The 27,272-nt window shown below is 49.6% G+C and overlaps 1 protein-coding gene across 2 annotated transcripts in view; it reads right to left on the reverse strand.

Moving 5' to 3' along the window:
- The window catches only part of FGF18 (fibroblast growth factor 18), a 64,001-nt gene that overhangs the window by 33,688 nt on the left and 3,041 nt on the right, over nt 1-27,272 (reverse strand). For both annotated transcript variants that reach the window (XM_041418004.1, XM_041417995.1), the window contains one exon: nt 6,992-7,172. In XM_041418004.1, the coding sequence (XP_041273938.1) occupies nt 6,992-7,172 (181 nt within the window). The remainder of the gene's footprint in view (nt 1-6,991; nt 7,173-27,272) is intronic.

The raw sequence follows: 27,272 nt of genomic DNA on the forward strand, positions 1-27,272 counted from the left end.
CTCAGAGAGCACAAAACAAGGTTTGGTAACAGACACCAACATGGAACAACTGCAATAAACCCAAGGGAGCTCTCAGCATTTGTGCACAGAATCACTCCTGGCCTAGAAATATATTTAAAATTATGCAAACTTCTTCCAGAACTTCACAGAATGGTTTGGGTTGGAAGGGACCCTAAAGATCACCTCCCAGTGTCCCCCCCAGCAGTCCCCAGCATAGATTTCAGACAGAAGTAATCACTGCACTGACAAGCACAGTGCATTTCCGGAGCCATGAAGGAGAAAGGAAAGCCCTAAGTTTGTTTCTGTGTTATTTCATCAGAGCCAGGGAAGAACATTTAACAAAGCAGCTGCTTGACCTTCATGGGAAAGCACCATAAACACAGCAAGGCAGGAACAGATAACATCATATTGACCTGTCTTCAGGGCCTGGCATTCACGTTTTCATAAAGTGTCTAAGAAGATAAATCACTATACTAATAATATTTGTATTGATTATCTGAACTGAAGCAGCAATCGACTCCATTGTCTCACTTCCTCTTAAATTGCTCACAGATGGGATCCTATTTCCTATTCTGCATTTCTAATGGGAACACTTAAATCACAGTGCAGAATTATACACACACACACAAACTGTTAACAAAAACCCTTTTATGACTTGCATGAAAATAAAGATTTTTCACTTTGTAGCTCACTTTCCACTCCACACAGGAATTAAAAATGACAAATTATCACTAGATCTCTAAATTACCTCTCCTTGTTATTTCTGAGTCTCTAATATTTGCTGACAGACAGACCTATGCTTTCCAAACCCTGACCAGTGCTTGTGGAGGCTTGTGAAGTTTAGACACAGAGTTAAAAGGAGATTATTTTTTTCCTCATGAAAGTCAAGGTTCTTTAAGCTATCTCAACATCCAGGGGTAGGAAAATCCAAAATCAGTGTGGTGTCAGAGAGAAAATAAATGTCAGGTTTTGCTGTTAGTGCAGGTTCAAAACAAGGACTGTTGCAGAGAGACTGGGCTTCAGGTGTGATGCTGGTTGCAGCAGGAGCTCAGGAGAGCAGCTATCAAAATCAAAAGTAAAGGGAATTGGCAACAAATTAATTGTTCAAAATAGGTTTGTCGTGAATCAAAAAGGCTAGGGTTTTTCTCAAACTTCTCATCCTGCCTAAGCAAGGCTTCTCCCCACCCTGGCATGGGCACAAAATATGGCAGAATAAAAACTGAAAATGTCTTCAGTGGTTTGTACAAGATGCTAACAGTGTGTTTCAAATAGAACCCTTCAGAGCCACCAGGAAGGTGAGGGCAACAAAGAGCCCTCGCTGCCCAGAGCAAGCTGGGAGCCCCAGCCCCATCCCATCTCATCCCCATCCCATCCCATCCCATCCCATCCCATCCCCATCCCCATTCCCATTCCCAGCTCAGGTTTCTGCCTCACACAGAAGCTCCTCCTTACTCAGCAAAACCCTGAGCTGCCTGAAGCTTCAGCTCATCCCCTCATCTGCTTTCAAGGAGCAGCTTCACCACTGCCCCACTGCAGATGAAAAGGGGAGACGTTTTAAGGAACAAAAAATAATACAGCTCTCAGGGACTGCTGGGCAAGCAGGGAGAAGGCCAGAGCCACAGCACAGCAGCTGCAGGGCGAAGGCTGCTCCGCTCAGGCCTGTCCCCAGGACCCATCTGACTGTACAGCTGCCATGGTGAATGATCATCCCCTATGCTGAGGTCAGCTCTGCCCCCGGGCTAAGTAAGTGAAAATAAATGGTTTAGAAGATAAAAGGTCTTTTAAAAAATTTATTTGTCTTGTTGTGATGTCAAAACTGTAATGGGAAGAGACTGGAGGCAGCGATAGTCGGTTAAATGGGAAACAGCCATCCTGATGGGTCAGCACAATAAATTACAAAGCAGATCCCAGCTCTGCGGGATTTGGGGCTGAACTGCACTGACAGACAAACCCTTGCACGCACCTGTTCCTAGCAAGAAAAGCAGCTTTGAAATACACGTGGAAAAACTGCGGAAATACAGCGACATTTCACAAATCCAAATTGATGTTCGGACTGTATCTCTTATCTTTCTTGCACAGAAATTCTGAGCCTTCCAGCCACAATGAGTTTAGTTTTTTACTCCTGCTCTTTCCAAGAGAGGGATCAAAATTGATTTAAACTATTCCAGGAAGGGGAAGGGTTAATCAGATTTCCCAAGGCAACTTGCTGTTAAGGTGCCAGAAATACGGAGGGAAAGAATGACTTGCTAAAGATGGGACAATGGCGCTGGTATTTTGCATTTGTTTCCAGGCTTTCAGATAGAACAAATGGGAGTCATTAGTGAAATGAGTTTAGGGAGTTCTAAATTAGCTGTCAGGCTGCCAAACCCGAAGAAGTGCTATGTCAGCCATTAATTCTGGAGAGCACCGGATTACCCAAACCTAGGAAGGAATACTGCAAAATTTAGAGTCAATTAAAGGAGGCTATTTTGCTATAATATTTTCCACACATATTACACCTCCTCATGGAACAGAGCCCACTTCTACCACAAACGAAATCTCTGGCAGGATGGAGTGTGGCTGATGTCTAGACAGCTGTAATGCGCTCTCCGTGGGCAGGTCCGCTGGCATCTCAGGGCAGCTCCAGCTCGAGCGGGAGGCGGGGGCTGCAGGGCTCACCAGCAAGCGACACCCAGCAAGTGACAAGTCTGCCTCAGCGCCTTGCTGCCTCTGTACCACCCAAAGAAGCACATCTGTGCGGGGCGTGATGTCTGTGCCCAGAACGACCGTGGCATGTGGAGGTCACACCCGGCATCGTGTGCACACTCCCTTCCCTTCCCTTCCCTTCCCTTCCCTTCCCTTCCCTTCCTTCCTTCCCAAGCTTTGCTAAGACCCCACACCCGTCCCACGGGAGTTCTGAGCTAAACCCACGGAACCGGGGAGCCTCAAGGGGCTGGCCCTGCCTCAGTGCCCAGTGCCGATGTGCCACCTGTGCCCTGCCCCTTGCACAGGCTGTCCCCAGATTAAGCCTCCACGGTATAGACTGGAGAGCTTATCAGTCAGGAAGGTTTATAAAACACAGGGTTTATAACTCCTGAGGGACCTGAAGAGTGTTTTTGAAACTGTGATGGAATGGATCACTGGGGCAAACCCCACCTGGAACGTGCCGATTAGAGATGCACTCCCAAAGTTAAAGTTCCCTCCACCGAGAGGAGCAGAGGGCTCTCACACCTCTGCACTGATTGCTATCACTGCTCAGTGCCCCGCAGGACAGCACGACTGGGGACAAATTAAACCAAAAACCCCATGGCTGTGAAATACAAATGAGGCAAAAAATGCCTTCACCCAACCAAGAGAGCTCTGCCTGCCCAACTGCGCCGGATACACAGATCGTGAACAAACAGGATAGAATGTCTTCTGCCTTTTGTGAAATGAAAATAAATGAAAGGATCTAAGGTTTCAGGTCACTGATCCCTCTCTTCCCTATCTGTACCATTTATCGGAGGTAGAATATAAAGGTTCCAGGTCCCTTTTTTTTTGTCAGCACTTTAATGGTTGTTTTTTCTCCTTCACCCTTTCATTTTCTGAATGAAAGGACCACTTAGGAACCTGTAGAGTAATAATAAGCTTATAATACGAATATTGTGCAAATAGGAATAAGTGTAAATTCTTTCTGAATAGGTTGAAGGGATTAAAGCAAAAATGCAATTTGGAAATAGATCAGTCCTTTAATTAGTTTATAGTCTGTTAAGAGATAATATTTTGCTCACACAGATCATCTATTATCTAAAGATCTCAGAGCACTTTAGGAACATCAATTAAGCCTTTAAAAAAAAAAAACAACCTTAGGAGACAGGTAAGTGTATTTAGATTAATTAGTGTTGCTGCGAGCAGCAGGCATTATTATTAGATTTAATTTAGTCCAATAATTGACTTATCTGTTAATGGATTCTAATTCATCTGAGAAGGGATCAAATCCATCTGACTAAATGGATTACATCGACTCAATTAATTCTATTAACTGACTTAATTTGCCATTTAATAATCTGACACATGGGGCCAGATCTCGGCCCCAAAGAATGCATAAACCAAAAATTACACACCGGAATTATGATGACAGCAGAATTAAGCATTGCAGAGCATGCATTTTGCCTTGCTCATGGCATTTGCACACCTGGATCAAACAATCAACGGGGATTCCTCTGGCCAGATCCCCCAGCCCTGCAGCATCATTCCTCCCTGAGCCACGGCTGGCTGCTTGGAAAGCAGAAGTTCCCTGCCTGAGATCTGCCACCTCCCCTCTGTTCTGGGCATTCTCTGCAGCCAAGAGGCGAGCAGTTTTACAGAAATCAATAAATCTTGCAATAAAAGTAACCTCCCTTCAAAGGCAGGACAACTCTCCCATTTGGAAGCTGTATATGTGAAAAAAAAAAAAAAAGGAAAAAAGAAAAGGAAAAAAGAAACTTTGGAGGCATATTGTGAATGTAAGGGAAGACGGGAAAGAGGTGCTAAAACATTATTTACTCCGCAATCCTTAAAACGGGCTGGTGCTAAAGGGCTGGTGATGAGCATCGGGGACCTTGCCCTGCCAGAGCTTCCCACGTGAACCCTGAGCCGGCGTGGCCCTTGCTGGATGTCACCTTCTCCTAACTGGACCATTCACGGCTGAAGCCAGCTCACAGGCACCTTTTCCCACATCTCTTGCCTTTTCTCAAACATTTCTCAGGCGCGTTTCTCCTCCTAAAGCCTTCCCCAAGCTGCAACCCTTAGGCCACCAGCCCACATCGCTCTCGCCGTGCACTCGCTCAGCAGGGCCGGGGCAGGAGCCGGTGCCATCGGCGAGGGTGGCACAGCCCGGCTCTGTCCCGAGAGGGAAGGAGAGGGAAAGGGCAGGGCGACACTCAGCCATCTGCTGCGTGGGAGGAGAGGTGTCCTCCTCCACATGCAGACCTGACCGGCAAGACGGAGACGTGGATCAAAAGTTTGCAACTGTTGAGATCCCCAGACCCAGTTTAAGCCTCTCTCTGGTCTTGATCAAAGGTTACTCCATAATAATGCCTCAGGGGGAGGGGTTCCTGGCACATAATGAACCCTGTGTCATTGCCTTTGTGTCCAGGTTGGGCTGTAACGCAGATGGTTCTCACTCCAGTAACTCCGACATCTCTCCCCCCTCCATTATCCCAGACAGGAGCTTTGCGTGGTTCCATCCCAGCCCGCCGTGTCCCACCTCACTGTCTCCCCGATTATCATGCTCTGAGTGTTCTGTGCCAAGCAGGACCAAGAGCAGATTTCCATAACCTTTCACAGGACTGGGGGCGAGAAGGCTCCACAGCCTCGGCGCATTTGCTGAGGAGGCTCTGGGGGTGCAAGCAAACAACCCACGGAGCACACCGACAGCTGGGAGCGGGATTTGGAGACAGGGAGGGATGCAGGAGTGGGGTTTGGATGCAGGCAGGGATGCAGGAGCGGGGGCTTGGAGACAGGCAGGGATGCAGGAGCGGGGTTTGCAGACAGGCAGGGATGCAGGAGCAGGGTTTGGAGGCAGGCAGGGATGCAGGAGCTCCCGGCCGGGAATCTCGGGCTCTGTCGTGGCAGCAGCGCCCTCGGCCACGAGCACGCTCCCGCACGCGCGGGTTTGTTGTTCAGACACGATTGCATATGTATGAAGGGGACAAGATGGGCTTTGACACATAAATTAGCACTTGTCAGCTGCTCCCGGGAACACTTCCCTGCTGCACCCACTGTAAATGCTGCCTTCTTTCACCGAGAGGAAAACCGCACCACGGCACCTGACAGCCACCGCGGGCAGGAGCCGCACCCGGGCGGCGGCAGCGCCTCGTTTGCACATCAGAGCTCAGGAGGATGAATGCCATAAAATGACACGATAATTAGCAGCCAGGTGGCACTTTTCACTCCTGTAATATCTGGAAATTTGGGAACGACAAAGGACAAGGTTGATGAGGCCTAAGGGCAGGGCTTGCTCTGAGAGAGGGGCTGACCCCACACAAGTGCCTTGGGGGTCACTTCCTACCTGCCAGGTGCTCTCTGGCTGTCGCTTCCCGTGGCACAGCTCACGCTGCTCCTGCACCTGTGCCGGCAGTGGCAGCAGCTGCCCTCAGTGCTCAGCGTGTGCCTCATCCGTCCTGAAGCTTCCTGAGGGAACAACCTCTCCCAGATTTTGACCTGCCCTCCTCGAAGCTCAGCTCCACCTCACCAGTGCTGCCCCACACAATCCCACACGAATGGCTGATCCAGCAAACTCTCACACACACCTCTGCAGCAGCACAGGAACACACAGGGCTGCATACCCCAAACGCAAACAGAACCGGTGTTCTAACAGCCCTAAAATCCTCCCAACAGCCAACTAGAGTAAAAGCATCTCAGCAGAAACCATCTCAAAATGAACCAGAATTACAGCATTTTTCATAGCCCAGCCTCTAGCAGCATTTCCAGCATGCTGCTTGTGTGCAAATCACAACAAGAACAGTTGAACGCGCTGCTAGCACAGGGTAAGTACTGTTTTTCCTGCAAGTTCCACACACTCAAGAGATTCAGCTTGAGCTCTGGGGTACTCTCAAAGCTCTCAAAGTCTACTTTCAGTTCAAACCAAGTATCTCACCACCCGAAAAAATGAGAGTGCTTCATTCAAACACTGGATTCACCCAAACATGAGCCCAAGAGTTCATGGGGAAAGGACTTCCCCAACCACCAATTTAGGTGTCATTTATGAATTGCAGTAAACACACTGTGAGCTCATGGCTTGGGGAGAAAGACATTCTTTTCTTCAACCATATACTAATAAATTGGGGCATGGCAGTACTGTAGGAACTGCCTGCAGCTGGGAGGCAGCACCAGCAAAACAAATCTCATGTTCTTAACCTGGAAATGTTATTTTTCCTTTTATTTTGGTTTTTATTGCTCTTATTACTTTTCTCCCAAGAGGTTCTTAGCACAACACCCTGGATTAAAGCCTTTGACCTGAAGTCTGGAGGATCCCAGTAAATATTCTTACCATATTTATCTCCATCTTCTCCTTTGGCACTGATCCTCCTGCCGAGCACTTGGATGTGCTTTCCACTTGTCCTGCTGTAGAGCTGATAGAGCCGAAGCTGCTTCCTGCTCACATCGTCCCTCGCTCGCGTCTGATTCTCCACGTGTATCCGAAAATCCACATTCTCCTCAGCAGCAAACATCTGAGATGGGTGGGGAGTGGGGAGAGAGAGCAGAACAGACCATGAACACAACAAGGCTCTGGGGCAGAGGGACTGCAGACTCGCCTGCCAAGGGCACTGGCACTGAGGGACTCAGATTTGGCTGCCTTTCACTTGGCAGCAGTGTCAGACACTTGTGTGTAATTCCACCCAGAGCTGGGTCTCCACAAACCTGGGCCATTACAATCAAACTGGGGGTTTGTGAATAAAAACTTCTGCTTACCCCTGCTTTGATTAAATCCTAGTCAGCCACGCTGACCATAAATTAGGCTACCCACTGCATATGCACAGCCTCTACCAGGTTACACAGGCACAAACTGGAGAGTGGGGCCAGCCAAACCTTTCTCAGAGATTTGGTGCATCACCTCCAGCAGCTGCACTGAGTCTCTGGGTTAGCTGCAGGAAAAAGGCAAGGGAAAAAACTCTTTGTGTTGCCCTTAGCTGTTTGGACTTGAATTTCACACTGGCATAAAACCCACTACAATAGAAGTGACATTTGTACACTCTTCAGCTTAACTGTTTGACCAGCTCTGCTCTGCAGTGAAGCCACCTCGTGATCACCAGCCATGGATGCGTTTCTGTCCACCTCAAAAGGGTCACAGGAGGAGCGGTGAGAGTCAAACCAGCTTTTCCACCAGTGGCTGTGATCAGCAGGGGTCTGACAGCCTCAGCCACCCCATCTGTTTTTTCTGGCCAAGGGAGTAAATTAACCTTAATTCACTACAGCTTAAAATATTACCATAAACTTTTCATTTTGTTTCCTATTTTAAGTATTCCCAAGAAATATCAAAACAGGAGTCCCACTTTTCCTTCCCAAGAGTCATCCTGACTTGCCCAAGGTCAGAGGATCCAACAACACCACTGTTCTCAAGATACCTTCCCAAAGGGGAGACTGGGCAGCATGCACCCAAAAAGCTCTTCACACCCAAACAACAGGAAAGCCCAAAAATTGTTCCATGAACTCCATGTATGATCTCTGGGGCATTTGCACCACAACGTCCACACCATCCCCTCCAAACTCACAGATGTGCAACATTTTGTCCCTTTACAGGACAGCAAATGACACAAAACATGGCCTGCAAGCAAAAGTGTTCTGATGTATCAGTGTGGGGAGGGAACTGGCAATGAAAATGAAAAAGGTCAATAAATCCTTGTTCAGATCCACTCCAGACTAAAACACATCAAGAAAGTGGCCACAACACACCAAAGAGCCCCACTTCAGTCTCCTGCACATCATCTCACACCTGTAAATACAGTGAAGCCTGAAAGTCAAAACCTCAATAGAACTCTGCAGCATTCCCAGTTATCCTGGGGACACCCAGGCCTGCAGCAGGAAGAAAACCTCACTCAGGCAGGCAGTGCCGCTGGGCACCAGACCAGAAATCACCCTGAGCCAAAGCCCAGGCTCAGCACAGTGGCAGCAGCAATGAGGTTCCCAGTGATGCTGCAGGATTGCCTTCGGTGTGCTTATTAAAATCTGGGATTCTGGTGTTTGACATTTTGAGGAGAAGGTGATTTATTTCTGATTTGGCTGTCAGAAGCCCACAGGGAGCTGAAGGCACAGGCAGAGGCTGGGCAAGGGAGGCTCAGGGCAATGCTGAGACATTTGCAGCGATGTCAGAGGTGACAGACAGGGGTCACAATATTTCCCACTCTCAGAAAACAGGGTGGCCAGGAGCTGTGACCCAGAGCAGGGGAGGGGGAGGAGGAGCAGCCCCTAGCCAGAGGGCATGGCAGGGTGCCACATCAGGACACTGACAGAGCCCTGGCCAGCAGAGAGCAGGGCTCTGCTTGCCCTGCCCTCCCCGGGCACCACAGCTACACCTGAGTGAAACACACAGGACTTGACTTTTCACAGAAATCATATTAATTTATCTTTTTCCTTACTATATCTTTTCTTGCTTTCTTTTCAAATCCCATTTTTGCAAAGGATGCTAAACTACCAAACCCACAGAGGTTCCAGTCATGCTGACAGTCTGCCTTGTGCCCACAAAGCAAGGCTATTTGCAGCTAAAATTCTGGCTCCATTATTTTAAGATTTAAAACAGATTTTAAATCAAGATGACGTCGTTACATTGCTTTCACCACATGTTAATGAATTTCACATTTTTCTAGGAAAAAAACCAAAACAGGTGGGATTTGAAGTGGGGGGAAGGGCAGGTTGCTTTGCTTTTTTGGAAACTCCCAACAGAAAATGCAATCTGTTTTCCAAAACATGTTTTAATTCTCTTCTAATTGTGTCTGGAGCATTCACACTGCAAAGGCCCCAGCCCATAGCTGCAGTGCCTCGGTGGGCCCAGGAGCACCCACAGAGCATCCTGCACAGTGCTCAGCTCCAGCATGTCACCAACACACCTGTGCACCACTGTCACCACCGTCCTAAGATCAGCTAATTAAGTGCCCCTTCCCTTTGCAAGAAGGGCCCCAGCAGCACAGGGGGTGACATCTCCTCTTTCCCTGTCCAAGGAGCTGGCTGGCCTCACCCTTAGCCAAGACCTGAAGTAGCTGATGCAGGAATCAGCAGGTGATGCTGACCCCAAAATACAGTCAGTCTAGCCTGTATCACTCCACCACTTCCCTAGAAGTGCCCAGTTGTGACCCAGGGCAGAAATCCTGGAAGAGGAACAGGCTACAGGCTCCCCTTGCAACTGAGCTTTCTCCTGGCCAGAAGCCATGGTAAGAGCAGCAGTGAAACCACCCAGATTTAGCCACCTGCTTAAAGATAAGCTCATACTTAACCACCCCGTGGAAACAGGATGCTCTGCTGGAGGGTGGCCAAAGGGAATTAACCGTGCCAGCCTGGGCTGCATCTGGCCTGCAGCAGAGAATATCAATACCAAAAAAAAAAAAGATTTCATGCAGTGTTGATTTTATGAGATTTTACCTGTTCGATCATTGCTAAAATTCACTCTCACAGGACCTCTTCCCTAGAGGGTACACTCCCTCAAGCAGCAAACCTCTCTGAGATAAGGAAGTCCATGTATATATACCAAAAGAGAGACTCTTCTATAAATCTCATAAAAATTAGTAACATATGTCTCCTTTGGCAACTGATCGCAAACACTCAGTCAGGGAGGTCACCTGAAACCAAGTACACTCACCCTCAAATACACCTGAATGCAGAAATGTCTTTAAGTCCCTTAAACTGAAGGGCTGTCACTCCTGTTCACCAAAGCAAGTTTTCCTTTTTGTTTTCGCTATTGAAATGCTGTTACTGCACATAACATACCATACACAAAAATGAGGCCCTTTTTTGCCTTTCAGTCTGATCATCCACACCTCGGTGTAGGCAGCAAAACAGACCCTGGGTCCAGAGCTCCACACAACAGGTCCCTCAAGGGAAGGGCTGCTTGCACCTTGTAGCTCCTGAGCAGCAGTGTGGGACACAGGAGACAGGACTCCTGCAGGGATCTGGGGCTGTATTATGGTTTGTCTGGCATCTGTCCAACTGGTATGGGCTGCTGTCTGTGCATGTCCATTTCAGCATCTCAAGACAGTGGTTTTGTGTAACTCCATCTCATTCTTTGGCAACAATCTAAAACCTGCAAAACCCCAGTTGTTAAATCAGAACAATGAATTTCATTTCATTTTCACTCTTCCTCTCTTTTCCTTTTCCATCAGTTCTTTATGCATTTATTATTCATTTGTCACTACACCTTTCAGTGATAATACCCAGCTACAAATACAGTTGGCTATCCAGAGTTTATACAAGGGAATAAACAGCATTTATTTTAAAAACAACCATCACCTCAAGCCCCAGAAGCAACAGGAATGCCTCACTCATGAAAGGAGGCTGCTCTCCCTTGTCTGTTGTCATTGCCCAGTCGTTCAAGGTGGAGCATTCAGTCCTACCTCCTTTCCCAACAGCCAAAGGAACCAGAAACTACATCTGTCTTCCAGCGAGTCCACAACGGGAGATTTTCATGTCCTTTTTTGCCAAATGATTCTCAAATAAGAGTGGATTTCATTTTAAATGGCTTTACAATGATCCTTCAGCTTAAAGAATGACTCCCCTCTTTGTTAAATCCCAGATGGAGGGCGAGGGAAAGACCATTTTGCTGATGCAGCCTAAGGTTTCACTGTGCATTAATCCAAGAAAAGCTCAGGGGCGGCGAAAGCCTCCAACAGCAGCACTGTGATGTCAGCCCTGCACAGGCTCGTGCCCCATCTCTGCACTCACAGATGCCTCCTGTGAATGGAGCAATCCCAGCCCTGCCAAGGTGAATGAAACCCTGGCCGTGCCAAGCCACGTTTGCAGGATTTGGCTTTCCACCCAACCAACCTCCACGCACTTCGGATTTTTCTATTTCAAGCTTTCCAGTAAGGGGGGATGTTAATCTGTTATTGTTCATGTCATAAAGCGTTACAGCACGAGATGTCCAAGGCCCACAGCATACCCAAGTTAGCTGGGAGCTGGACTTGAGAATTTCCTGGTGTTTTGCTATTTATGCTACAGAGCACTCAATAGAGAGCTCTGTATGTCATTCTACCATATGTCATTCCCCCAGCTGAAGCAGGAATACAAAATCCCTCTAGTTAAGGGCCATACCGATTGCAAAAGATAAACAAATCAGGCTATTCAAAGTCCTCTCAAACCCCATCTGAGAAGCAGGAAATACTTATTACCTTTCAGCCATCAAATCAACCTAATATTAATGATTTTCTCCATGACCTTCTAAACACATGAAAGTTAACTCAATAAGGTCAACAAGAGGATATCCAAGACAGATCTCTCTCAAGCCCTCAAAGGCAAGTAACCACTTTGCTTCCATGACTTTGCCAGAATTCCTGTATACAAATCACAGCAGGATTTGCTAGCTCCCCATGACAGCCACCCTCAGCACACAGTGAAACACAATGCACTCCTTTTCCCTCCATTTAACTGCAAAGTCAATCCACCACCAGGATGTTGTTACTGTTGTGTCACAGAGCCTCCCCAGCCAGCCGGGAGTGGATGAGAGTGCTTGGGCATGGTCCCTTCTGTGGGTTCAGGAGCACATTTGGAAAAGCAGCTCCACTCTCAGATGTGCAGAGAAGGTACTTTGCAGTGAAGCTCTGTACATCCAGTGGAGAGAGGCCAAGGTAAAAGTCCACAAATGGAGCTAAGCCTTTCCAAATAACAGAACTTAGAGCTTTGCTTTGCTGTTTGTTTCTTCCCAATACCCATGGAAAAATATTTTTTGTCTTGAAAAATAAATATCCAAAAATTTAAGCTGCACTCAAACTGTGGGAGATGTCACCATGGATGGTGACTGGGCACCCTTTGGGATGGTCTCTGAGAAAGGGCACGGAGCACTGTGAAAGTGATTGTTCAAAGTGATCAGATATGAGATTCCACAAAAATCTCTACCAATGGCTTTTACAAAGTATTTCACTTGAAATGCTTTTTGGTATTTCTTTTTGGTGAGAAAGCTGGAAAAGGAAAAGGAAATGGGGTGATGCGGGTCTCAAGCCTGCCCGTCCCTTTGGATTTCAGAAATGTTAAGTAAGACCCAAGGAGAACACATTTCCAGGGCTTAGAAAAAGGGGACACAGCTCCATGAGGTGACACATACTTGGATCCAAAGGCTGTTCTGCAAGTGAAGCCTCCTTTCCTCCCGAGAGCTGCCTTGTGCATTCAGAAAGGCAGATTGAATCTCCTCGGACAGTGCCAGACCTCTGCTCCCTCTGAAACACACAACCTCTGAGAAAAGCAGCCATCACTCAGCCACGCTTCCAGCAGCTCCCAGACCCCGCCAGCTGTCCAAGCCACGCACCACTGCAAAAGCAACGCATCTGTCGGCCTTGGAATGGCAGGCACAGTGTTACTGCGCCTGGTATGAAACCAGGAGGGAGGCTGGAGGGAGTGCCAAACAACTGGAACCTGAGAGTTTGAGGAAATGAATGTTTTATGGCCCATCAATCAGTATTTGACCATTTTCTAGAGAAAGATGATGCCACCTTCAAGAAAACTAGGTTTCTCCTTTTGATGGTGGAATGAGCCTTAGCCAGAACTGTGAAAATGCACCATATGTGATACGGTGAGATTCTAAACTTGTTGCACCCTGGGAAATAGTTAATCCTGTGGAAGAGCAGGGTTTCAGCCTTGAAAGGAGCCCAGCTGGAGGCAGGACAGCGCTGCTCACAGCACAGCCCATCACCAGAGTGCTGCTGAGGTGCTGAAATGCAGCTCCCGGAGGGGCTGCAACACCCCCAGCCTCTCATCTCCCCTGCACCTGTCTGTTCTCACGGGCTCACTGCCAGCAGCTCCCAGGTCACATTACTGACAATGTCACCACGAGCAGCAGCAGCTCAGCTGCCTGCACTAGGCAGCCCCGGTGCCCCCATGCCCCTGAACTGTGCCCTGGTGCTGCAGCACCAAAGGGGCCAAGACTGAGCCCCCTCCCAGCCCTCAAAGGCAGCTCTTTCCCAGTGGGACCAGTTCCTGCTACCTGTGCTGAACAAAGCAAACCAACCCCATGCACCTCAGCTGAGCGAGGTCTGTGGGAGGCCACAGCTTGCCATGGGCTCTTGACAGTTAGAGTCTCCAGAAATACAGATTAGACCTTAACTCATTTTCTTATTTTTCTCCAATTGGGATATATCTTGATGATAGTGATGGTGATGATTATCACCATCTGATAATTAACAGCTGGTATTATTTTACCATGCTATCCATTAGGCAAGGAGCAAGCAGGACTTTTTCTTTCTTCCTTTCTTTGTCTTTTTAAATGCTTGTTATATCTCTGCTATATACTTCCTCTCCATGCAGAAATATCCCTTCAAAGCTTGATATTATTGAGCAGCTTTCAACCATGCCCAGCAGAGCCATGTATTCTCTGCATTTGTCTGGCCTTTGTTTCTAGGAATGAAATACCAATGGCTGAACAGTGTGACTTCGTTTCACTCCTTCATTCCAATACTTGTTCTATTTCTATCCCACTGGGTCAAACTCACCTATTGTGAGACCTCACCGATTTCAATTACATCAGGGATTAATTTGTTCCATGGCGTTGAAGCTGTTAATACAGTCCTGGCTGGCTCTAGATTAGAAAAGGCACGGTGAGACCTCCCTCACAGGCAGTGTGTTTAACAGCAGTCTTGATCTTCAGTTTTGTTCGGCGGTGGGGTGGGTTTTTTCTTCCCTTTGTGCCCCTTTGCCCCTCTTTTCACAATCTTCCCCTTGCTTTCTAAATTGCCCTTATCAGAACTGGGTGGTCCTTCTGACTTTCCCTGCGCCTGGCCAAGTGCTGCCTCCCCGAGCCGCTGCCCAGGGCTTGCGAGGGAGGTCAGGGCTGGAAAGTCTGACCTGACACCACACAGGTGTGACCACGCCAGCTCTGGCACCTCATCTCTGCATGGGGTGCACTCTCTGCTCCAGAGGAACTTTCTGTCCCCTACACTCTGTTGACCAGTGGCAACGTCCTTCACCCTTCCCATGGACCACACTGGACCCCACATTCCTGAGAGGCTCTGTGCTGCTGCCACCACTCCTCACTGATCACACCAGGACACACAGATTTCTCAGAAGTCATTTCATGTCCCTGTCCCTCCTCACAGCATTGGTGTTGCCGCAAAGAAATCTGCAACAGGCTTTGCAGAACAGCCCCAACCAACCCCTGTGAAACCACAGACCGGGGAGCTCGGTACGCTACAAGTGCCTCCACTACCTTAACAAAAAAACCTCATTTTCTTGATGGAGAAAGAACTCCTGCTGAAATAACCTGCCCTGGTATGCAGGAATTAAACCCTTGCCCAGCACAGGTGGCTCTGCACAGGTGAGCACAGGGCTGAAGGGCTGCCTGCCCCACCCAAGGGCACTGCTGGCCAAGCACACAGGCTGTGCCCAGCACCCTCTGCTGCTCACCCAGGGCTGGAGGAGCCTGGGTGGCCACTGCAGTGGGGCTGCAGGGGAGACCAGGGCACAGCTCCCAGCAGGGCGTTCCTGGGACAAAAGCTGCAGCACCCCATAAAAATACCAGCAATTTGTTCACCTCTTCAATTGGACCTGAGTCCAATTACTGAGAAACCTGCCAGGTTCAAAGCACCCCTGACCTTTTCTCCCCTTTCCCCAGGGGAGATGCTCCTGCTGCAAACCCGTTTGGCCACAACAGCATGCAGAGCAGAAACCCCGAGCCCACTACCCTGAAACTGGTCAGGCATTTCCTAAACCCGGGAAAAAGGCAGAGTTATTCACCACAAGGACTTAAAATGTCAGTTTGAAGCATGGGCCTGCCAGGTTCAAGGTGACACCTCTGCTCTTCTGCTTGATACCTGCCCAGTAAAGACCTCCACAAAAACAGGAGCAAAGGCACAAGATACAGAAAAGCCGAGGGATACTCAGGAAAGCACTGCCATCAGAAGAAGATGGAAGATCGTCAAAGACCATCCTCCCCATAAGAGAAGAAACATTTGCAGGGGCAACACCTCAGCAGTGATCCAGTGCTTATCCTCGGAGCTCCTTTCATCTGGTCCCCTGACATCCTCCAAGGAACACAGATCCCTGCTCCCACTGCAGAAAAGCAACTCCCTCTAGGGTAAAACACGGCAACTACCGAGCAGTGCACACCAGGTCAGGGCAGAACTCACAAAATACCTTTTTTGCACTGCATTTGCAAAGAAAACAGAGACTTGGCCAACAGCTGCCCCCACAGCAGTTCCCAAGTACTGACCTCAGGTGAGAGGTGGCTTCTCTAAAAGCTGATTCAGCAGAGATGCCCGGGGGCCTGACTGAATTATCCCAGCATCACTTTCCTCTATCAAGTGTCCTCTCTGGAAATCTTGCTAAGCTCCCGTCAGTTCCACTCCTGCTCATTCTGACAAGGTAACACCCAGTGACCCTCTGTGGGAATGGTGCCAAGGGGAAAGGACCTCCTCAGGAGTCCCTGCCATTCACACCAGCCCTGTACCTGATAACAAAAGGATTGAGCAGTAGTTTGGCATCCTGATTTCCCTGTGTGACAGAGTCCCCTTCCTGAGGAACCACTAGATGAGTCATAGAATGGCCTGGGTTGGAAGGGACCTTAAAGATCACCTGGTTCCAACACTGCCACGGGCAGGGACACCTTCCACCATACTGGGTTGCTCCAAGCCCCAATGTCCTACCTGGCCTTGGACACTTCCAGGGATCCAGGGGCAGCCACAGCTGCTCTGGACACCCTGTGCCAGGGCCTGCCCACCTCACAGGGAAACACTTTTCCTAATATCCCATCTAACCCTGCCCTCTGGCAGTGTGAAGCCATTCCCATGTCCTGGCACTACATCACCTTGTAAATTGTCTCTCCATCTTTTTTGTCAGCTCCCTCACTGCTTCACCACAGCCTGCTCCTGCCTGAGGACTGATCAATTCTGCTTGCACGAGTCATCCTCAATGGCAGCCCCAGTCTGTTGTCCCAGACCAAAGGGCTCCACAAGCATTTTTGCTCCAAGTTATGAACTCTGCTCCAGGCTCTGTCCATGGAGTGCCCACAAAACCCATCAGCATTAACAGGGAGAAATAAAAAAATATCCTGGCTGGGTTGGTCTGTAAAGGCTCTTCCTCCAGCACAGCCAGGATCACCCCATAGCTGCCAGCTGTCATAGAGCTTTTCCTTCCCCAAAAGCCCTTTGAAACACATTCTCAAGCCCTCTTATCTCTCCTGTTTATACCACACTCCCTCTATCATTGAGAAATCTCCAAATAATTCATAAGCCCACAAGCTCCTGCACTAAGAGTGCCATAATCACATTTACAAAACCCATCACCTCCGTTCCCAGGGCTGGGGCTGGACCAGGCAGCCCCAGAAGCAGCTCCTGGGCTCTCCCCAGCCGCACGTTCTGAGCAGAAGGCAGCTCTGCTCTGCGCCAGCCCAGCCACAGGTCTGTTTCCCAAGCACCCAGAGAGGATCCCAGCCAGTGTCCTGCTCTCCCCATCCGACCCCAGCACAAGCATACAAAAGAGGGTTTTCTTTGCACAAAATCAAACCAAGGGAGAAGAATGATTTTGGCTACTTTCCTCAAGGAAAAAGGTTGCCCATCTAATAATCCCTAAATGAGCAGCGGGTTGTTGGGCTTTCATGTTTGCCTTCGAGCCTCCCCTTGCCGTGCCAGGTCGCTGGTTTTCTTTTCCACGGAATTGCAAAACCCCTGAATAACAAGATTTGTGCATGAAAGTGCTGACACAACCCTTAACTACAGCATCCTGAACATGATACCAGAATAAGGACGCTCCCTGTGTGGCCCAGCCTATGGATAAATAAAGCATTTCAGCAGCCAGCACCGACAGATCATAAACCTCCACGAGCATAAATACCAACAACAACCCAAAAAGATTAGAGGGCTTACGGGTGAGGCATGCTGGGATGATTTAGAGTTGGGGTGGAAGGGTCATTATTGCTGAATAGGTGGGGGTGAGTGGGCCACAGAAATCAATAAACCATTCTGCTCCTAGGGAAGGAAGGGGCCACGCTAATTGTGCAAACACACATTTTCCATTTGAGACCGGAGCTCTCCGCCTCACCCGGCGCCGAGGGATGCAGGGAACCCACTCCACTTGCTGAGGGACAAGGACCTCAGTCCGTGACATGTCCCAGCAGCTGTCACCCAGGGCACAGCTCCTTGCCGAGCCCCTTGCTGGGCACACCCTGCTGCTGGAGGCAGCTTCAAATGCACGCAGATGCAGGCAACATTCAGCTCCACTAATTCCTTTTTCTAGGGAGTTAATATACAGCTGGCACAGGCATCTCGCTTGCTTTCAGTATCACCATCAAGTCAGAGCTTTTCCAGTGCCCAGTTCTAGCACTGAACAATCACCCAACAGGTCCTGCCAGCACCAGTTACCCTCAAGCACCAAAGACAACTCTGGGACCCATTTCATCCTGATCAAATAATCCCATTTGGAAGTTTCCACACCGGCACCAGAGATGGAGGTGGCCACAGAATGAGCCACAACAGCTCTGGATCCTCCAGCGAGGACAGACCCAGAGCTTTGCAGATGGGTTTCTAGGCACAGAGCTGCTGAGGCACAGAGTTCAAAGGCAGTGAGCAATTCCCAGTTCCTCCTTGGGTCCTCCCCATTCCTAATTTTTCTACTTTTTTTTCCCACTTTCTAGGAAACACAGTAATGACAAAAAGACACTCACTTTGGAGAGTGAAGCCCATTTATAAACAGAATAAATCTACACCTTACAAATACACAGCTGTCTGTACCCAAGGGGCCAAGGGTAATCAAAGCCCATTTTGGGGACTCACCAAGGAGGGAACCAGCAGCCAGTGGCAATGCCTGTTATTCCCATGAGGAAGCCTGAGCTCACAAGCACATACAGGTGCAAATGGTGGCAGTTTTTACTCCTCCTGGTTGGAACTGTGTGCCAGTGGTAAAGCACAGGGACGTGCATGAGCCAGTCTCCTCCTCTCTGCCTTTCCAAAGGTATTTAAAGAAAACATTCTCTAGATCAGTTAATAAAATAGCTTGAAGTTTGCCCAGCTCACATCAAGCTTACAGCTTGCAGTTAACGGATTTCAACTTGATTTGGGATTTTAAGAGTTTTTAAAACAAGAAATTTCGTCTTCCCTCCAGAAATAAATTCAGTAGCTTCACTGCAAAAATATTCCCTGAAATGGACAATTCTACTACTTATGTACTAAAGACAGCCTGGGAAAAAAAATCAGATTACTACTCAGCCTTATCAAAAATATGGAATAAACCATGTGTTGACTTTAATCCAAACCATACTGTCAATCTGCCTTCAGGATCCCATATAACAAACATGAGCCTAGGGCCAGAAAAGAAAAGCAGAGGTTGTTTTCTAATAGAAGATTTGTTCTGATCTGTATTAGCCACACTTCTGCCTGGAAATATTTACACTGCAAACACCAGGCAAATAGGATTTCTTATCTTTCAGCTTTGTTGAGTTAAGGAAAAGTCTCATTTGGTATTAATTAATTTAGATTGCAAGTTTCCCATTTTCAGGGAACAATTCTCAACAATTTTGGAAAATAAATGTTTTTGAAATATTTTAAATAAGGGAAAAAATAAAGTGGTGTTAAAATCACTGAGATTTGGGCTGCTGTATCCCTGCACAGCTTGAGGGTACCACGGAGAGCCCCACACATTTTGCTCCATCCATCACCAGTCACCAGCAGTGGGAAAATCCTGTTGGGGAAAAAATTCAGGCCAGACATGGGCAGACACAGACATGAGACCTTGTGGCATGAGGCTGGGGATCCCCCAAGAGCCCTTTCCTTGAGCCACCAGCATCCACAGCTGCAGTACTGGGGTGATGTAAGCCCTGTGCCTTGTCCACAAATCCCCAGGTCCCTGCCTGGTCTGGGGATGCCCTCAGGTGCCACCCCCCAGGGCCACTACCCATCACAGGGCAGCTCTGCCAGCTCAGCCTTGCTGACCTCAGATCAGACTTTGCAAAAATTTCCTTTAGAAGTGAAACCCCACAACGGAACCTGACGGTGCTCAGTGTCCTGGTTCACACGGTGATGGTGCACACTGGGGAAATCAGGCTCCCAGAAACGAAAGCTGAGCAAATCAATTCAATTTTCTTGTTTGCTACCTTTAAATAGCAATTAAATTCCTATTATCTACTCTTTCAACACAAACAGCACAAAGCAAGCCCTCTGCCTTGCTGGCAGGAATTTTTTTACAAGGACAAGGGTTTAAAGTAAAAGAACAGATATATAGATAAGATGTCAGGAAGGTGGTCAGGCACAGATTGCCTAGAGAATCACAGAATATTCTGAATTGGAAGGTACTCATCAGGATCATCCAGTCCAATCCCTGGCCCTGCACAGACACCCCAACCCTCCCACCCTGTGCATTCCAGGGAGTGCTGTCCAAACACTCCTGGTAGCCTTGGGGATGCTTCATTCCTGGCAGTGCCCCAGGCCAGGTTGGACACTGGGGCTTGGAGCAGCCTGGGACAGTGGAAGGTGTCCCTGCCCAAGGCAGGGCGTGGAACGAGGTGGGCTTTAAGGTTTCTCCCAACTCAAACCATCCTGGTTCTGTGATGAGCAGGGCAGACTCTCCATGCTGGCCAGAGCTGCCCTCACTCCTCCCTTCCAGCCTGAGATGTTCCAGCTTTGAGAACCCCAATGTAAACACACGAAGAGTTCCTCCCATGCCCATAGCCAGGGGTCAGGCTGGCACGGCCCAGCTCCCAGCACGGAGTTCCAGGTGGAATTGCAGGGGAAGTTGGCAGCACTGTCTGCTGCCCAAGACAAAGGTGCCAGTGCCTGCAGCACCAGCGCTGTCCCTGCAGCACCGGCGCTGTCCTGCAGCAGAGCTGCTCTGCCCCATCGATTGCAGTCCATCGGGGGCTGCTCGCTGCTGCGATCGCAGCTGGCCGGGACTCTCCCAATCACCGCAAGGTCGCGACCACGGGGTCAGAAACCTGCACTGCATACATCATAATTTATTGTACAGCTAATCAATACTGCACTGCCCTGTACAGTCCTACAGTGCAGCCTCACATTTAGGGACCGAGGCTGCTCGTGTGGGGTCGTAACCTTCCAGTCTGGGAGAGTAAGGGGGCCAAAAGCAGCTTCACAGTAGAGCTGGAGAACATGGCTGGAAACGGAGCACGTACTCCACTCACTGTTCGTTCCTACAACGCAGTCAAATTCCACCTGTGGTTTGAATTCAGCTGGGAAAGCAAATACAATTATCTGATCAGGCCCGTACCCGACACTCCAGCGGGAGAAGCGACGCAGCTGCACTGTGAGATCACCCAGGGTGTGACAGGAAGGAAATGACCCCAGTCCCTGTGGTCACAGCACTGCCAGCTTTCCAGACCACCCCTCTCCTCAAATGGATCAAATGCATCAGAGAAGCAGCAAAATGCCCTTCCATCAAAAATGTCCTTCACCTGCTTTCTAATTTATATTCCCAGGGTTTCCCATCCCAGCAGCCATACCTACAGACACCCAGCACACACACTACACACAAACATTGACTAGGCTCGCCACTGCTCCCTGCATTTTTCTGTTAATTCTGGATTTTTGTGCAAGAGCAGCTCAGGATATTCCAAAAGATACAAAAACTTTTTCAACAAGCTGTCCTTCAAAATGATGCCAAAGATAGTATTCTAGGAGGAAAAAAGGGATTTGAAATACATTGCAGGAGAAAAAGGAACTGGGAGGACTGAAGAGTGCTGGGAATACCTTGTAGGAAGAGCAATCCATTATTAATAGCTGCATCCTGACATTTGTATCCACACAACATGCACTCCTCTGGGACCTTCACCAAGATTTACCATCCATCCATTTGGATTTTAAAAGATGAGCAGAGGAATCACGGGGCACACCGGGCCCCTCTCCACCCTGCTTCCCCTCAGTGCCAGCTCCTCACTGTTCCCAGATCCAGCCCCTTAGCCTGCCCACCATGGTGCCTCTGGGTCTGCCTGGGGCAAGTGCCAGCATCCCCAGCCTGCCCTGCTTCCATCTCCACATGGGTGAGCCCACGGGCTGGACTCTGCCCCATCTCCTGTCCATCACCAGCCACACAACAATGAGCAGGATGTGCTGGCCATTCCCCACTGCCCACTTCTTATCACAGAATCATTTAGGCTGGAAAAATCCTCTAAGATCACCAATCCACCTGTTAACCCAGCACTGCCAGGCCCATGGTTAAACCGGGTGCCTGAGTGGCACATCCACACATCTTCTGAACACTTCCAGGGATGGTGGCTCCACTCTTCCAGTGCTTGACAACACTTTTGTTGAAGAAAGTTTTTCCTAATATCCCATCTAAACCTTCCCTGGCACAACTTGAGGCCTTTTACCCCAGTGCCACAGCCTCGATCTTCCCCTGTCCTCCCACAGCCTCCAAAGCAACGGTGACCTCCAGCAGCACCAGCAGCAAACTCAGCAGCACCAGCCCAGCTCCAGCTCCACAGCCAGAGCAGCACCAGCCCAGGCAAGGAGCCACGTGCGGATCATCAGAGCTGTTCTGCACCCTGAGCTCCAGAGGTTAAAGGGGTTCTGGCTCTCCCAGAGCAGCAGAACCAAGGCAGTAACTCCATGAAAAGGCACAGTGAGCAGGGTGTGAGAGAGCCTGGCAAAGGGGGGATGTGCTGTCACTGTGTGGATAACACTGCCGTGTGGTTCAGCCTGAAATGCAGCTGTTTGTGTGGGCAGAGCAGGCAGGGGCTGAGGCAGCAGTGCCCAGGGAAGCAGCCCCACATGGAAGCACCACAGACCACAGCCCAGCCCCGGGAGGGGGAAGATTGGCATGTCGGCTCCCACCCGCCACAGCCCCTGGGGCTGTGAGGAGGTAGCACAAAGGGAAACACACAGACCATGACAGGCTAAGCCTCCTCCTTCCTCTCTGTTCCCCTTTCTTTCTCTTCATGCTATGGCGAGGCTGCTGAATGGCAATAGCAAAATACTTTTGCAGAGCCAGACAGTCTTTTATATTTTGGGGTTTTTTTCTTACTTTCCTTCCAGCTGCTTTGCCGGATGCCTAATCCTCCATGGACATCTGGAGAGGTATCAGGACACAGAGGCGACATGCTAGGTAGGCAGCACATTGCACAGCTCTGCATAATTTCTGCTTGTACCTGCTGTTATGGCACAGCAGGTGACTCAAACACAAAAGCCCAGGGAAGGAAAGAAAAACAATAATGTCTGGACCTTCCAGGCCACAAGTACCCAGGTGGAAGCCCCCCGGTCTCAGCATCAGAGCACAGGAAGGCCATGCCCTGCAGCAGAGCATCTCACAGGCAGGAGGGCATTTAGGTGCTTCCCTGGGCCCAGGGCTTCCAGCTCCCCCCAGCACAACCCACCCCAGGCTTCCCAGGGCCAGAGCGGCTCGCAGACCCTAGGCAGGGACCCTGGCAGGAGGTGTCCCCATCCCTGTCCAGGCACCAACAGCAACCATTCCTCTTTTCCCTTTTTCAATCACATTCCATGAACACTTTTTTTTACCTGCGCTTATCACAATAAAGTATCTAAATCTGTGGAAAAACAAAGCAAAAGCAGCTCTGCAAGGTAAAAGAGGAGAGAGCAAAACAGAGTCCTAAGGAAAGGAAGAGATACATAAAAATACTCCCAAGGATCTGGGAAGTAGCTTTATATATCCAAAATAATGATTTTTGTTCCCAGATGAGTCTCTCTCTTGAGCTCAGCCTCCCACAGCAGAGAGAGATAGCACTGAGCTGGTCAGCTGGGCCACTGGGTATCAGCTTACAGCAAAATCAAGTATTCAGCATGGCTGACTGAGCCCTCAGTGCTGCTCATCCTCCCTGAGCCTCCTGCAACCCTCAGCAGTCAGTCCCACCACCAGCTGCATCCCACATGCCAGCCACACGCTCAGGCAGTGCCACCCTTTGCCTGTTCCGCTCTTTTCTCTCCCACCTCGGTGTGCTACAGCCAAGCTACTCTACAAGAAAAACTAATTCTGAGTTTGAGCAGGAATTCTTCCTGTGAATCCCACTCCACTCCAAAGGCAGCACTGCTCCAAACCCAGCACTTCTCAGAATCCCACACTGCTCTGAACCCCGCACTGAACCTCAGACCACTTCAAATCCTGCACTACTCCAAACCCTGCGCCCCCTGCCTTCACCCAGTCTGGTACTTGTCAGGTGCAATAAGGAAAGCAAAACCAAAATACAATACAACCATCACACTGCATCCAATTAAAATATGAACCTCATGGTGTCCTTCTAGTCACTCTCCTCAACAACGCCCATGTCCATCTCTGGTCCTCTGAAGCACCTCACACATCTCTGGAGCTTTGGAAAAGCAAACTGCACTCCCACAGGGATGCAGAGCAAAGCCCCCAAGGAGCTCTGCTCTGCTGCCCATTGCCATAGCACACCCAGAAAGCAACAACAGGACGCTGCCTCTGCAGGCTGCAGGCCAGCAGAGCCACACCATCAGGAACTGCATCCACCACAGGTAGTCCAGCACAGCACAGAGCCAGAGCCAGGGACCATCCCATCAACTCCAGCCCGTGATGGGGCCATGCACTTCCACATCACTGAGCTCCTCTGCTCATCAACTCAGGCTTTGCTCACTCAGTTTCTCTGGTCTTCTCACTGCCTAGTAATCAAGGCAGGTGCAATCCAAAAACTCAACAGAGAGCCACCCAGCCTTTCACATTTGCCACATTCTGTCCTTCTCAACATGATTTCTCCACCCTTGCGGAGCAAGAGGCAGGTACTGGCACAGGAATGCTGTGCCGAGGATGTGGTGTTCCCAATCCAGGCTGAGCAGAGAGGGCAGGCACAGGATCACCCAGTCTGGGGGGCTCTGGGCCCCAATGAGTCTTGGCACGCAGGGCTTGATCACGAGGCGGGAGCAGCCCACGGAGACACCACCTACCCCATCCCACAGGCTTCTGGAGCAATGTGGGGATGCCCAAAGCTCCATCCCTGGCAGCACACCTCAAGACAGCCCTGGTGCCACCTCAAGACAGACACTGTGCCACCCAGAGAGGACAAAGGCAGGTGAGTGACCATCTGCAGGGAGGGGAGACATGAGAATAACCTTGCTGGTGATGTGCAGTCCAGCACCCTGCCTTTGGTGCTGTCACCAGGAGGGCAAGGACAGGGCAGGCAGGGAGCTGTGGCTCTACCACTGCTGCACACCTGCAGAAAGAGTGGCCAGCCAAGGCAAGGTGGGTGGGTTGAGACCAGGACCTCCTTTGGCTTCTCCACAGTGAATCACCAGAGCCATGTGGTGGCACTCAGCACCCGTCCCGCCTGTCCCAGGGAGGACGGCTATGGAGCAGCAGGCAGGGAGAGGGAGGGAGCTGCTCAGCAAGCTCACGCCTCTGACATGTGCTGCGTGTGGCTTCGCCAGACCACAGGATCTGGCTCACTGAACGTGTGGAAGCAACACTTCTCCGTGTCTCACTTTACAAAAGTCCCAAACAATAACTGTCTGTCGCTGCACAGGAGCTTAGGAGAAACATAAGTTGCTATTGGCATGGCACACAGCAGCCTTCCTCTTACACAACACCAGCAGATGTGAAAATAGCCCAGTGCTGCCTGGTGCATTCCTCTGACCTCCTGTTTGCTTCTGGATCAGATTCCAAAGCTGGATCTTAACCTACAAGAGCCATAAAAGCAAAGGATTTGGCCCTATCAGGGACCTCTTCATAATCGAAGACAGATGCACTCCGTGTAGGAGAACATGGCGAGGTTTATCAGGCAGGGAGGAGGCTGAGGCAGGACCACCCTCTGCTCTGCAGCACAGCCAGGGCAGCCCGTGCCAGCACTGCCCCGTGCTCTGCCTGGCCAGGCACTCATGGCGGCCCAGGTACAGAAGAGCTGGAAGCTCTTGCAAACCAGGACAGCACTCAGAACCTCAGATCCTACTGCTCAACTTACACTGAAGCTGCCTCCAGACCCCATCTGCCCTGGCAAATGGGGCCCTCTGAGGTCTCATGTCCCCAAATTTGTTATCCTCAGGGTCACACAGCACAGCACAGGGCAATCCCCTCAAACCCTGCAAGGTGCTTCTAGGGTTTCTCACCTGCTTGTAGAGCAGAGACTGACTCCAAAGCCAAAGCAGAATCCAAAATCACTCTGGGGCATACAGAAAAAAAAGCACATGGAAGAGAAATTGCTGCTGGAAGTGTGAAAAGGTAGGAGAATAAACTGAAGAATGCTAAAGACATGTGATAGAGGGAGAGTTCAGTAACCATCAGCAAAAGAGCATTCCTAAGAACAACCTGCATGAATAAATTATTGTCTCCAGGGTCTGCAAGAGTATCCAGTGTCCCTGCTTTGGAACTGCAGCAACTCCAAGCATCAGAGTGACTTCCTAAGAGGCAAGAGAAGAAAACAAGACAGGGGCATTGCTGTTTTAGGGGAAGGTGAATGACCTCTCCTCCAGGCAGCCCTGTGAGGTCCAGGGCTGCTCCCAGGGCTGTGCTGCCCCCACGCTCCAGCAGTGCTCCCCTCTGCCCCACCATGTGTTAGTCCCTGTGCTTCTTGGTGGAAATGTCACATGATGGCAAAGCCCTAGAGAAGTCCGACTCATCCAGGGGTCTAAATCCTGATCCTGGAAACTCCCGACCCTCCAACCTCCCTGTGGCCAGGGCTGGGGAACACTTCCCAGTGCTGCCATAACTTGCCCACAGGAGATACTACACCTGGCCCATCACCCACTGGCGGCTGTAGGGTGGCCTTGGGGACTATGAGAAAGCTTTTGGCCAGAGCTGAGCCCCCACCACAGAACTGCAGCGGCTCACATGTCAATGCACCACAGCCCTTGTACACGAGGATCCACCAGAACACACAGAGCGTACCCAAACCATGGTGCTTTGTCCCAGAATCCCTCCAGCCCCACACACACTGGAGGGATTTTTACCTTTGCACACAGAGCCACAGGTACCAGGCAGCAGCAGAGTAATTCTAAGACCGGCACACAGGACGAGCCGTGGATCATGGCTCGAACGCAGGGCGAAAGGCAGCCTTAGAATATAATCCACTTGAGGAACTCTTAAATCTCCCCAATACAACACAGAGCCCTTTAAGCAAAACTAAACAACTTCCTTTAGACTAAATAAATATTAAACCTAAGTGATGCATTAATTTACTCCAGTTCACCAAAGGCTAACTCCAACCCAAACTGATCATTATTAAAGAAATCCTATAATCCCTTGCTCCCAATCAGGCTCAAAACATGTAATCCTATGAATAAATCCAGAAAGAAAGTGTAACAAAATGGGCAATAAAAACTTACAGCATTCACATCTTTTCATCTACCATTAATACTGTAAACACTCACTCGAAGGCCCTCGAGTATGACTAATCTAATGTTTTGGCTGCTCACACCAATCGCTGAAGGAGCTCAGCTCTGCGTGTGTCACCCAGCGAGCTCCGCTGCCTCTCCAGCCGCAGCCAGGACACCTCCGCAGAGCCCAGCGCAGCCATCCCACCTCACAGCCCCCAAAACGCTGCAAAATCAGCACAAAAGGTAGCAAGTATGGTTCTAATAGCACCAGAGCACAGAGCTTTCTTCTTTTTTTCCTGTTTTTTTTTTTTTATTATTATTTTATTGCTTTGGAAGCCTGCAAGCTCCAACTGTATAAATGCCAATAACTTTGTTTTAAGGCTGCTGAAGTAAGAGATCAGATTTTAGCAAGTGCTTTCCAGGCAGCCA

Source organism: Onychostruthus taczanowskii, unplaced genomic scaffold (assembly GCF_017590055.1).
Source record: "Onychostruthus taczanowskii isolate IOZ18803 unplaced genomic scaffold, ASM1759005v1 scaffold107, whole genome shotgun sequence".
NCBI classification, from domain to species: domain Eukaryota; kingdom Metazoa; phylum Chordata; class Aves; order Passeriformes; family Passeridae; genus Onychostruthus; species Onychostruthus taczanowskii.